Source organism: Zootoca vivipara, chromosome 8, assembly GCF_963506605.1.
Source record: "Zootoca vivipara chromosome 8, rZooViv1.1, whole genome shotgun sequence".
In the NCBI taxonomy this organism is placed as follows: domain Eukaryota; kingdom Metazoa; phylum Chordata; class Lepidosauria; order Squamata; family Lacertidae; genus Zootoca; species Zootoca vivipara.
The window spans coordinates 57,562,806-57,576,382 of record NC_083283.1 but is presented as its reverse complement, the minus strand read 5'-3'; the positions used below and the strand labels follow the sequence as shown (position 1 = coordinate 57,576,382).

Genomic DNA, 13,577 nt, shown 5'->3' with positions numbered 1-13,577 from the left:
GCCAAGGAGCTCCACGCTCGGCGGGGCCTTCGCCCTCGCCCGCCCCCAGCTCCACCCTCTCCGCTCCCTTCCCAGGCGCCGAGGCCATGGCGACTCGCTGGGCGTCGCTGGGCCTCCGAGCCCCGCTCGCTCGCCCGCCTCCTCCCCGCCGCTCTAGCTTCTGGCTAGCGGCGCCCGGCGGCGTCCGCCTCGGCAGCAGCAGCAGCAGCGCCAGCCCGGGCGCAGCGGCGCTCGCCGGTTCCCTGGTGCGCACCGGAGGCTTCGTGGGAGGCCGCTGGGTGCAAGCGGCGGGCGCCTTCCCCGTGCGGGATCCGGCCAGCGGCGCGGAGCTGAGCCGGGTGGCGGACTGCGGGGCGGCGGAGGCGCAGGCCGCGGTGAGGGCCGCCTACGAGGCCGGCGCTGCTTGGAGCGGGGCGTCTGCCAAGGTGAGGAAGGGGGACGGTTTGCGTGGCGCGGGGAGAGTTCCCAAGGCAGGGGGAGCCGGTCGTGCAAGAGCCCCACTCCAGGCTCCCTCCTGCGCCTGTGCGCAAGAGGGGACGATGCCCGCCGGCCGGCGCCTTGTGCACAGCTGTTAAAAGAGAGGAGCCCGGCTGCCCGGCTTTCCTTGGCATGTGGCCACCCACCGGCATCAGCTGTAGATAGACGTTGGGCAGCCCCACATAGGCGAGGAACGCACGCGCACGCCCTTCGAGACGCGCCGTGGGGACATCTAGACAGGATTATTCAGAAGGCGCCTGCCAGTTCTGGAGAAAGGGAATGCGCCTCCTTCAAAGAGACTTCCCCCCAGAGTTTGCTCCGGAGAAGCAGCAGATAAAGGAATGGATAGATGCTGCTTGCTTGTTATTATTTATATGAAGCAGTGCCGGATTTATGTACAGTATAAGCTAAACAAGCTATAGCTTAGGGGCCCACTCTCTTGGCCCCCCCCCCCAAAAAAAATTAAATGGGAAAAAAAGCCTGGATGTACATTTCCAAAATAGAAGATTAAAAAGCAAATAAAATAAAACCAACATACATAAACAGTGTTTTGTGTTGTGTAGGCTCCTGGCCGGTCTGCTAGCCTGCTCCCTAAAATATCACTTGTTTGCTCCTTTCTATATACAGTATAGGGTGCCTACATTCTGCATGTGCAAATGGCTTTAGATACCAATTAGGTCCATAAATTACCATACAGCATATATTCAACTAAAAAAAAAACCAGTGACAATTTGTTGCTGACAAAGGACAGCTGGACATATAAAGGGCCCCATTATCTTCAGTAGCTTAGGGCCTCATCAAACCTAAACCCGGGCCTCATATGAAGGGTGGTTTTTTGTTTTGTTTTTCATAAGTGTTATGTTAGGCGATCAATCAATTTATTCCCTTTTGGTATTACTGTATGTATTTGGTGCAAGTTGCTTGGAGACCTTCTGGTGACAAGCAACTTATCAGTTTATTTTTAGTTTATTTTAAAAGGAGTATCTCTAAGTAAGTAAGTACAGAGCATAGGAACCTAATGAAATACCGGTATTTGAGGCACAAAGTTGATGGCCATTGCCATTCAAATGGTGTGTGCGCACCAGGTCTTGTGATCGAATATGCGGGGTGGGGCTTACCTGCCCCCATCCCAATATTTTATTCAAGTTGGCACCCCTGGTACAGATTTAGGGCAGATTTTAAACAATATCTACTGGGGTAGATAACTAACTGTTGTATATACATTACTTTGCCTTGGGGGTGTCTCATGGGAAGCAACTCATAAATGAACTACCGTAAATAATAATAATAAAAACTTGCACCTTCAGATTAAAGCAAATCCTTTATTTGTTCATTTGTTTTCCCATTAACTACATTCCCTGGGGTACTTTACATACAATATGTAAGAAACATGGGGAAATCATACATGTATTAATTATAATACTTAAGTTCCATCTTTGAGTGGATATGCATAAGATTGTGCTTTAGATCATTTATATAGAGAGATGTATAGAAAAGTGCAAACAGATTCTTGCTCAGTTGCTAAGTAAGAAGTAAGGTGCCCTCTGATACCGTATTTGGGCCACGGAGTACAAAATCAAGCCCTTGGCACTTCTTTAAATAAAATTTAATTTTATTGACTTTTGTTAACAAGTCCTGTTAGAATTGAACCTGAATCTACTTGCAGGATTATTGGGAGACAAGCAAATTTAAATACTGTAAAGCAGGCATCCCCAAACTGCGGCCCTTCAGATGTTTTGGCCTACAACTCCCAGTGGTCAGGGAAGATGGGAATTGTAGTCCAAAACATCTGGAGGGCCGAAGTTTGGGGGTGCCTGCTGTAAAGCATGCAAGTAGGATACAGTAGTAATATTGGAGTAACAATAATTTTCACACTTGGCAGTGATACTGCTAAAATACCATTTCCTTTTCAGGAAAGAGCTGCTTTACTTCATAAATGGTTTGATTTGATGATAGAGAATAAAGATGACCTTGCAAGGATCATAACAGCAGAAAATGTAAGTATAAAAAGAAGTGGGGGGGGCATATTCCTCAGGGATTTGGGGCTGAATTTCAGGAAGCTAGTTACAAGAATCTTGCCTAGAAGGTAAAGCAGTCAATGGGTGCAGTTCAGACATCATTCCATATTGCAATATGTCATGACAAATGCAGAATACTGCAAAGTAACACAGAAGACCTGATTCTGAAGAATTTGCTTCTAAGAAAGTTTGTGTAGAGTTGCAGGTGCAAGCTTGTTTATTTCTTTTAAAATGTTTTAGCCTGCTTTTCCTGAGGTCAAGTTGGCCGCAAGACATTTAAACAACCATCTAGTAATGTTAAATTATGGATGTTATGCTTCTAAACATCCCAGAAACTAACTTCACATCTTCTAAAAGTTAGTTAGTTAGGTTTTACGTACTTTATTGAAGGTTGATGAAGGAGAGCATTTCCAAATCTCTCCATGGATGTTATTCCATAGCCTCGGAGCACTCAATTGTGAAGACCATGTTTATTGCTGCTGTTCTAACATTGTGAAGTGAAGGCTTTTGGAAGAAGGCCTGAGTAACTGAACATAAACAGCATGGAAGGCTGAAATACAAAGTTGATGCTACAAGAGAAATATGGAGGTCCAGCCTCATATTTCCCTCATAAAAATAGTTCAGGGGTCTTCTGAGGAGACCGATGAGGGGACTTCACCCTTTCACGCCAGGTAGTTTCTCCCCGGAAGACTCCCTCCATCCTCCGTCTTCTGCTTAGCAGTGCTTAATTCTTTTCTCCAGGCAAGTAATAAAAGTAGGCAAGCCCAGCCGAAAAGAAAATTGCCTAGTGGACAGGATTTTTTGCAGAGGAGAACTAGCAGACGTAGGAGGGGTTAAGCACCCTGCCCACTAATTCTTAGTTGCATGCATCCTACAATGTACATTATCTTGGCAAATATGAGTCTAAATCCACATTTCTAAGACAACATCTCCTTCATATATGCAGAGACTGTCTAAGCCTTTGACTCCTAAGGTTTGTATCAGGCGGAGGAGGACTTTAAAGGCAAGTGCCAGCACTTGAAAGACAGCTGGACAATAAGTTTAGACATTTTAAAAATTGCACTTTAGAATGAAAAACAAATGTGATCAAACAAATTCTTCATTGTAATCATTTTGTTAGAAGAGAGACGTTTTGTAGTTCTCTGCATGTGAATGTCTGCATTCTGAATCATTCACAGGGGAAACCCCTGAAGGAAGCACAGGGTGAAATTCTTTATTCTGCTTCTTTCTTGGAATGGTTTGCTGAAGAAGCTCGGCGCATTTATGGTGACATCATCCCATCTTCTGCAAAGGATAGAAGAGTTCTAGTTCTTAAGCAGCCTGTGGGAGTTGCTGCCATCATTACTCCTGTGAGTTCAGCTGGCTGTTTAAGTCAGACTTTTACTCTTAATATTCAAAAAAGGCAGGATTAGTGATGCCCTGAGGCCAATGAATTAAAATTCTTACAATGAAAACTCAAATTTTGCACACAAGATACAGGTTGTAAATGCGTTGAAATATTTGTGCTATACCTATGCTAGGTAAAGGTAAAGGACCCCTGACAGCTAAGTCCAGTCGCAAACGACTCTGGGGTTGCGGCGCTCATCTCGCTTTACTGGCCAAGGGAGCTGACGTTTGTCCACAGACAGTTTCTTCTGGGTCATGTGGCCAGCATGACTAAGCTGCTTCTGGCAAAACCAGAGCAACACACGGAAACTCATTTACCTTCCCGCCGGAGCGGTACCTATTTATCTACTTGCACTTTGACGTGCTTTTGAACTGCTAGGTTGGCAGGAGCTGGGGCAGAGCAACGGGAGCTCACCCTGTCACAGGGATTCAAACCGCCGACCTTCCGATCGGCAAGCCCCAGGCTCAGTGGTTTAGACCACAGTGCCTCCCTACTTATGCTAGGACTTGGGGATAAATGACAAAGAAAACCACACTAGCTCCAGAAGCATCACTCACTGGGAAAACTCATCCAGTCCTCTTTGGGTGTTCTGAGCTTTCAGCAAGTACTGTAGCACTCTCAGGGTTATCCTGTCCCTTAGCATAAGTCTCTCGGGGAAAGTATAAATATCCGTTTATTAAAACAGCCCACAACCGGAAACAATTGTGCAGGAGCAACTAAAATTAATAACAGCATAAAATTAACAAAATTTAGCTGAACAAAATAGAAGGCATTTTAAGGTCACTTTAAAAGTCACCAGCAAAGGGGCTACATCTGCAATTCTATGATTCTATGCATTTCCCAGAGAATTGAATTTGAGATGTGGGGCTACCGGTATTGGTAGGCTCGCCGAGTCTTCTTTCTGGTATCTGCTAATCTGATGGTTCTTAGTAGCAGGTCAGAGAGCAGGACCTTGGTGTCCCTGAGCAGGCCCACACGGATTCCCACAGAGACAATGGGACTCCAAACCATTCAATGGAAGTTAAGGTGCCATTTTGTTGGTGGAAAGGAGAGTGGCTTTTACACCTGGTTTGATGGTAACTAGAAGTTGCCAGGGTCTCAGGAGCAGATGGATCAAACAACAGCCAAGGATCTTAAAAGCTTTCTATCATGCTAATTTCCCCCTCAAATTTCAGAACTTGCCAGTTGTTTTATTGTACCAATGTGCACACAGCATTTAAATGCACCTGTTTCTTCAATTTAGTGGAATTTTCCAAGTGCTATGATTACAAGGAAAGTGGGTGCTGCTTTGGCAGCTGGCTGCACAGTGGTGGTGAAACCAGCAGAAGATACACCCTTATCTGCTTTAGCACTTGCGGAGGTGAGATTTTTATATTGATGAACAGTGGATTAATTATTACTACTTATGGTACTAGTCATTTTTTTCTACGTCACTCTGAATTATTTGTGAAATAGTACAAAGACTGAAACCAGTATAAAGCTAAAAATGGAATAAAAATCTAAAAGCATTCATACACACTATATAAAAGGCAGATTAACTTTTTTGATTATGTTTAAATATAAGATCATTGAAATTATGTGTGGTTTTTTTTTAATGCTTGTGACACACTTGCAATACAACAAAGCTCAGCACCATCTTCAGCCTGTTATTTATCATTATTATATAATTCTAGCCTTTTGTGCAAATGAACAGTTTCATGCCACTATTTTTTCGCTGCAGCTTGCAAATCGGGCTGGAATACCTGCAGGAGTGTATAATGTTGTTCCCTGTTCTAGACAACAGGCAGTAGCAGTTGGGGAAGTGATGTGCACTGATCCTTTGGTAGCCAAGATCTCTTTTACCGGCTCAACGGCTACAGGAAAGGTAAGCTTCTCAATGTTGGCTCGTAAACTGCTGCAAATTTGTGGCTAAAATACATAGCTAAAATGCAGTTGCTAATTGGGTCAATGTTATCTTATCCAGTTTGTTTTGTTTTTTATAATATTTTTATTGATTTTCATTATAACAAACATCACATTAAATAAACATATAAAATAAAAAAGAAATAAACATCAAAAACTTCACAGTGCTGTTTATACATTCAATAAAACATCCAAATGTGGGATTTCTCAAATCCCTTCACTTCCCTCTACCCTCTCCTGTGGTTCCATTGTTTTATGATTAATTCATACATGTCCATGTAATATTATTCATCTAATTGTAGCCAGTTCTATCTTTTATCATAATAATGCAAATGTTTCTTAAAATCCTGCTAATGTATCAACTTGTATACAATGCTTTTATATATGTGCAATAAAGACTTCCCATTCCCATTTTTAAATTTGTTATTGTCTTGATTTCTAAGTTTCTTTGTTAATTTAGCCATTTCCGCATATTCCATTAACTTAATTTGCCAATCTTTTTTTGGTGGGATCTTTCCCTCTTTCCAACATTGGGCTATCAATATTCATGCCGCTGTAGTCGCATACATAAAAAGATATCTATATCTATTTATATATCTATCTATATCATCTATATCATCTTCTCTAGTTTGACCCGTACACTGTCTCTTGAAACTCAGTCTAAAACCAGTAGTTTTTTTCCATTCACTTACAGAATTGGATCGACTCATCTTAGACCAGTGTCTTAATGCATGCATAGTGGTATTAAAAAGAATGGGACTGTTTCAAAGATTCACATCTATTGCTTTAGATTAGAGAACATCCCGTGTCCAAGGCTGGACACTGTGTATAATTAGGTAAATTATACTGTGGTTTTAAAATTTGTTGGAAGCTGCTCAGAGTGGCTGGGGCATACTACTCCTACTACTATTTATCATCATCATCATCATCATCATCATCTAAAATAAGCACTGAAGACTTTGAAATCTGCATTTACTCCTTAGACTAGAAAAATGAGTGGGTAGTTTAGTAGGGAACTAGTGATTTCAACTACAGAGTATTCTCTCGGCATTCAAAAAAGCTAAGTTTGTGTCATTCATCTTTGTAGGTGTACAGCTTTCTGTGTTTCCTGTGTAATTGCAGATATTGCTGCGCCATGCTGCTGGCACTGTGAAGAGGGTCTCCATGGAGCTCGGAGGACATGCTCCATTCATAGTGTTTGATAGTGCTGATGTAGACAAAGCGGTGGCAGGAGCTTTAGCTTCCAAATACAGAAATTCAGGCCAGGTGAGATTAATCTCTGCTCTTTGTTGAATCTGTTTTTCCCCCTACCACACTTGCAGATAATTTGAGTACTGCTCTTTTACAAATTTGGTTATGCCTTGTACTGGGGAGGGGGGACACAAGCGAAGATGTTTCACCCCCCCCCCCCATTCTTGATCTTTAAAAAGCAGAAGTAGTAATAAGTCTGACAGTTCAGAATACAACCCAGCTATAATTAAGCAGAGTTCAGTTACAGTGGGATCATTACATTCTGATTTACTTAGAAGTGTTATTGATTTCAAGGGGAGTTTATTCATGCTTGGGTGGAAGTCCAATTCTGGGACACTTTGAGTCTACACTAGCTTTACAGACCAAAACCCTTGGCCTTAATTTGGAGGGCAATACTTAAAACTTTTGCCTTTTCCTTTACTTTTAACCTCTCTGAAGACTTTTGTTGCCCTCTGAAGACTTCTGCCCTCAGCATTCTTCACACTGGAACCTAGTTGGAAATCCGACATTGTTGCTCATGAAACTCAGTTGTGTTGCTGATGAAGGTAGAAAGCAAAGCATTTGTGTGTAAAATGGAATGCTTCCATGCCTCCCATGATACACAGCCGAACAGTCAAGTGCTGTAGCACAAACAGAGCTCAGTAGGATAGGTCAACAAATATTATTGCACATTTCATAGTTACTGATGTTTACATCCATGCTAGGGTTACCGTAGTAGGTAAATAAATGGGTGTTGTAGATGGAAGGAAGAGAAATTATTATGGCATAAACTTTTGTGGATTGCAGTCCACTTTGTCAGACACATGTCCTGAGTTATAGGGGTAGGTTAGGGGAGTGGGCTCTGTAAAAAGAAGCCAGCAGGAAATGAAATGCAGAAAAGAAAAGACAGCAATAATTATGTAGTTGACATAGTTGCAATATCATCTAGTTGCCGTTCATTGACTCATGATCCACTAGTTATTTCTTAAATTTCTCTCTCTGTGTGTGTATAATTGCATTTTCAGATTTACAAACAACAACAGAAAGAATAATTAAAATATAATCAATATAACCCCTTTTACTTCCTCTCCTCCCTCCCCTTTTGTGGATCCTGATACCAACATTTCCCCCCTGCATCTCCTCTGTTACTCCAATTTTATCATCTTTAAACACTCCATGGTTCATCTTTTAACTACAAGTTTTATGTCAATCCTACTAATGATTTTAATAGTTTACAATAATTTTTTAAAAAATACATTATGTATTTTCACCATTCCTTATTAAAATTGGATTCTTCCTGATTCCTAATTCTTCCAGTCAGTTTTGCCATTTCAGCAACATTATTTCTTTTGACTTTAGACCTGTGTGTGTACAAACCGCTTCTTGGTGCAAAAAGGGATCCACGATGCATTCGTAGAAAAGTTTGCACAAGCCATTAAGTCAGAGCTACATATTGGCAATGGGTTTGATGAAGGGACAACTCAGGGACCACTAATTAATGAAAAAGCTGTGGAAAAGGTAAGTGTTTTGTTTTTAATTTTTTTGTGGTATGAAGAGGTATTGACAAGTTACGTTTGTTGGCTATGCCAATGGAATAATAATGAACTACAAAATTCTACTTGGGATATGAAAACCACCCTTTTGTGGGAGAGCCCGGCGTTGAACTTGCTTTGTTTCTCTTAGGTTGAAAAACACATTCACGATGCTGTTTCCCAAGGAGCGTCCATAGTTACAGGAGGAAAAAGGCACAGTTACGGGAAGAATTTCTTTGAACCAACTCTTCTCAGCAATGTCACAACACGCATGTTGTGTACACAAGAGGAGACTTTTGGTCCTTTGGCCCCAGTTATGAAGTAAGAGTTTATTCTGCAGGTCACACATTAACGAACTTCAATTGTTACATCAAAAATGGCAATTTCTGCCAGGGATACTCTTCTACATAATAACTTATGTTAACCATACCATATTGCACACTGGGATGCAAGATGGGTTGTGATAAGCCTGTTTCATATTTCTATCGTAGAAGTAGTTCACAACAGGAAACAGCTGACATTTCTTCTACCGGTACTTATTACATGCAATCCTCCCAGACCATTTCTGCATTAAGGATCACGCTCCCAAGTATAATGTTTGAATTGGCAAGGAACTGTCCCTACACAAACATACTCTGCGATATCCACAATTGCAGCTGTGTGTTTTTTGGAACCATCGCAGTCATGCAAGTGCAATAGAGTTTACTCATATAGTGATGGCTTCACTGCTAATTCACTTTTCTCAAAGTCAGTGACAGCCAGGAGGGATTATGTGGAGCGAAAGTATCTGGCTGGCAGTGGGGAACTGTCCCTTTTTTTAAATTGTCGTGTATAAAGACAACAGCGCCCCTTTCCCAACTTCATATAGAAAATTTCCACAGACTGTCAGTCATTTTGTGTTCCTTTATACATTTATGTATATAAAATACAAGCAGGTACCGCCTTAGATTTCTTTTGAAAACTTTATTAGTATGCATTCCAGGCTTAATCTTGTTACAATTATTTATGTGGATAGCCTGAGAAAGGTATGTATTTCAAAAACCATGTCAAAATACAATCAAATGCTTAAGCCTTTAATTTCTGACGTTAGCACTTTTCGCAATCTTTTCATGATCATTTTTCATGTGTCCTGAAGTTTGCACAAGTGTGTAAGAATGAGGGCACTTGCCTCTGTCACAGTGATGCCCATATTCTAGCTTCTCTGGTGCCTCAATTTTATTTTTATTTCTTATATAGCTTGGATAGGTAGTGCTTGAATAGACTTTCCCTAAGGGACATCCCGGGGGAAACTGTTCTGGATGTGCTAAAATGTTGCAAATGTTTACTTACTGGGAAGTCTCTTCCCATAGCGTGGGAATATTCCTGAAGGGTTGGTTGCATTATGGCACACCATCAACCCTCTTCTAACATGTTTCAAACACCATGGAGTAGCTACTGTACATTCCAGCAAATGCTCACTGAAGAAATTATGTGGTGGTTTTGGTAGCCATTTCCAACCTTTTTCTCTTAGGGCAAAATTTAATGTCACACTGGTGGATCCAAATGGATTTCACTTCCCCAGATTCTGGACTGCATGGGGGTGCTGCAGACAAGAGGTGTGAGAGTCTCTATTGTGCAAGCAAACAGCCACTGTTGCACGTCACCTTTAGAAAATTCTTCCCCATTTCCCCACCCTGTTTTCTTTTAACCTGATGAGACTGCATAGGATTTGCTAATCTTCCCCAAATCAGTGTCCTTTTTAAAAATGCAAATGTATTGCTGATGTTGGAAAACATCGTGTGACTTTTATACTAGCTAAATTCATGGGAAGTTATGGAAATCTGTGTCAGTCAAGAGCAGGGGTCCCCAGACTTACCGGCGTTTGGGCCGGTTCCCACCGCACGGCTTACTGGCGCGGTTCCCACCGCTCTTACGGCTTACTGGCGCGACGGCGCGCTTCCCGGGTGGAAAAAGCGCCGAAAATCCGTTGTGCGCATGCGTATGGGCCTCCCCCGACCCGGAAGTGCACCAGAAATGACCTCTTCCGGGTCGGGAGAGGCCCATACGCATGCGCACAAAGGATTTTCAGCGCTTTTTTCCCGACCCGGAAGAGTGCTGCCATGCGCCGTAAGAGCGGGCGGCGGGCGTCGTCGCGGGCCGGATTGGCAGGCCAATTGGACCGCATCCGGCCCCCGGGCCGTAGTCTGGGGACCCCTGGTCAAGAGCATAGGGATGCCATCACAAATTTCCCATGGAAGAGGCCTCTAATTGCACACCACTTGCAGTAAAGCAGTTCTTTGAGTATCCAGACACCTCTTCCATTATTATTTACATCTCTTATTAATCCTGTTGCAGGTTTGATACAGAGGAAGAAGCTCTTGCCATGGCAAATTCAGCCAACGTGGGCTTAGCAGGTATGTGCGTTCTTAATTCTGCAAATCTAAAATCCTTAAAGACAAGGTGGGGTATGGTTCAAGCTAACAGGACACATCTTGACTTTACTATTTCAAGCTTAGAGAAATGACCTTTCTCCCCACAAAACAACAAACAAAAAACTCCAAACTGTTTTCTATTCAATGCTGCAATTTGCAGGTTATTTCTACTCCCGAGACCCGGCCCAGATCTGGAGAGTTGCAGAGAAGCTCGAGGTTGGCATGGTGGGCGTTAATGAAGGCATTGTGTCTGCCGTGGAGTGCCCTTTCGGTGGCGTAAAACAATCTGGGCTGGGAAGAGAAGGTTCAAAATATGGTATTGATGAATATTTGGAAATAAAGTATGTCTGTTTTGGAGGTTTATAGTAGCCATTTGTTAGAAGTCTAACCTATTCAGAATGCCTAGAAAACAAACTTTTGGGGGCATTCATAAGCTTTAGCAAGATCATTTGTGATTTTTCATTCCCTCTTAAAATGGAAGTAATAATGTTTTTGTAGAAACGTCATTACTTGTAAACATGACAATACATATAGAACAACTCTGGTATTCTGTGTACACAGGTTGTAGGAATATAGGTTTATTTATATTACTTGTCTTAACCGTGATGCAGGGGCAAATAACGTTTCAATTCCTGATTGTGTTTCAGAGGAATTTGGAAAACTTTACTAATTAAGATGTATGATTTACCTTGAGTATCTGTTATGGGGGGAAGGCAAGATAGAAATAAATGATTTTTGGAGAGTAGCAAAGTAGGGAAAAGATACTCATTTACCCTTTCTCATGCGCTGAGCCAGGTGTGAAATAATTGAATAATTGTGCCAAATGTTGACTGTTTCTTTTTCTAATGTTTATATTATTTTCTGGTTGCCTGTCCTAGGGCTTCTAGGAAATCTTTTCTAGGGAAAGATGTATTGCACTTTTTCATATCGTTCTTCAGCTCGTGGCTGGAGCTGAAAATGGCCTTGAAGGTATATGCACAGTTCTGAATCCTTCCTATTACAATAGGACTAGAGCATCTCTAAGGAGATACGGTACTTGTGATTTGCTCCTAGCAGCTGAGCCTTGTGACCAAATTATCATGCATTAGTACAACAGCACAGAGATATGAACATAAACTGTTTCGGGGTGGGGGGGTGGGGACATTGTGTCTTGCAAAAGCTGTAATGCACTGAGACCAACTTGGACCAATAGCTCCACAAGGAAGTAATATTTATTTGAAGCGCCACAGTGCACAAGCTCACACCTCCATAGCCCATTACACTGCTCTAGAGCTCTGTTTCCTGTGTCTATTCTTGCCAAGTAGTATTTCTTCTCTGAAAGACTTGTCTGATTCTCCTTGGCCCTCCTGCTCATTCTAGAGATTACAGAAAGCAGTTAACTTGGTACAAGGGGAAAAGCTCAAGACCCGGGATAAGAGGGGGGGGGGCTATGTGGGAGGACTTTAAAGCTTCCTTCATGAACCTATTTGAGTAACAGTGGCATACAGCTAGAATCCCAAAAGTTGTTTATTTTACCACCACAAGTCAAGACTTTTGATGGGACAAGATAAAAGCACTTTTGTGCCGTTCTCGGTGGGCTTTAATGTTACCTGCACATGCTCCATCAGGCCTTCTCTGTATGAGCTGCTTTTACATCCAAAAGATAAAAAGATCTAACAGTTCTGCTTTGCTACTGCTGCATTAAATTGAACAGGCACTTTATTTACATTGCAAAACTTCATTTGACATTTTGCAATATGTTTTTAAGTGGACTTAGCTATCCAATCCCCTTCCCTATCAAATCTGCTTGTGACCCAAAGGGCTGCTTCAGATCAACCCAAAGGGCTTGGAACAAACATTTGAGGGCTTTCTTAAGTGGGAAGCTTCTGACATTTCACAGACAGTTCTAAAGAGACACCACTTGGCTCGAGAAGTAGTTTGCAGTGTAGCCACGAGCATCTAGCATTCAGGAGGAACATAAATCCAGATCTCATTTGGACACACAGAACTAGTTGCTTGTTTCTCCCTATTTTCATATATCTTCATTAACTTCTAGAATTGACATGGGTCAGCTATGCTTATTTTGGGTGACTTTGTACTACGAAACATTGGTTCTGATGTATTATATTAGGGCTAGGTTAAATAGTGGCATTATAGCGACTACTAAAAAGCACATTGTGTAGCACTAATTGCTACTCCTTTTTTTTTTTTTTAAATGCAGCCAAGATGAAGCTTGGTCTGTAATGCCAGCAAACTGAGTAGTTCCTGAAGAAATCACTGTGTCAAATAGGACGGAGGAAGAATAATTAATCTATATAATCTTACATACTTTTTTTAAAAAAACAACAACCCAGCAACAACAATTTTTACATTTTGGGGCATAAAGGCTAGTACCACAGACTGATCTAGTTTTACAGACAAGTCTAGAAATGCTTCCTGTTATATTATTTAAGGCAGTTGCTATAGTTTGACATGTAACTCAAAATCTGAAACACACACAAATACAAAACTAAAAAACTCAATACAGGATTCAATACAGCCCAAGCTTGTCAACGCTCCTCTTTTGAGGAAAAAGAAGCAAAACATTTGAGAAGCACACATTGTTCAAGTGTAACAAGATACTACCAGCCTTATCGGAGAA

General features: G+C 41.8%; 1 protein-coding gene across 2 annotated transcripts; it reads left to right on the top strand.

Moving 5' to 3' along the window:
- The first annotated feature begins 73 nt into the window (after window positions 1–73).
- Window positions 74–13,145, top strand: ALDH5A1 (aldehyde dehydrogenase 5 family member A1). Of its 2 annotated transcripts, XM_035125540.2 has the most exons (10): window positions 74–425; window positions 2,391–2,474; window positions 3,674–3,844; window positions 5,126–5,242; window positions 5,603–5,746; window positions 6,907–7,050; window positions 8,374–8,532; window positions 8,698–8,867; window positions 10,881–10,939; window positions 11,118–13,145. In XM_035125540.2, the coding sequence occupies exons 1-10, from the start codon at window positions 87–89 to the stop codon at window positions 11,321–11,323; spliced, it is 1,593 nt and encodes a 530-aa protein (XP_034981431.2). In that variant the 5' UTR covers window positions 74–86; the 3' UTR covers window positions 11,324–13,145. The 2 variants fall into 2 exon arrangements, with proteins under 2 accessions (XP_034981431.2, XP_060133923.1); XM_060277940.1 differs by lacking the exon at window positions 5,126–5,242.
- Window positions 13,146–13,577: the final 432 nt, after the last annotated feature.

Bases quoted from the DNA above. Each gene is read 5' to 3' on its own strand.
- ALDH5A1 (XM_035125540.2), top strand. From the start codon at position 87: ATGGCGACTCGCTGGGCGTCGCTGGGCCTCCGAGCCCCGCTCGCTCGC. The intron at 2,475-3,673 runs GTAAGTATAAAA...AATCATTCACAG, and splicing joins GGATCATAACAGCAGAAAAT to GGGAAACCCCTGAAGGAAGC. The intron at 3,845-5,125 runs GTGAGTTCAGCT...TCTTCAATTTAG, and splicing joins TTGCTGCCATCATTACTCCT to TGGAATTTTCCAAGTGCTAT.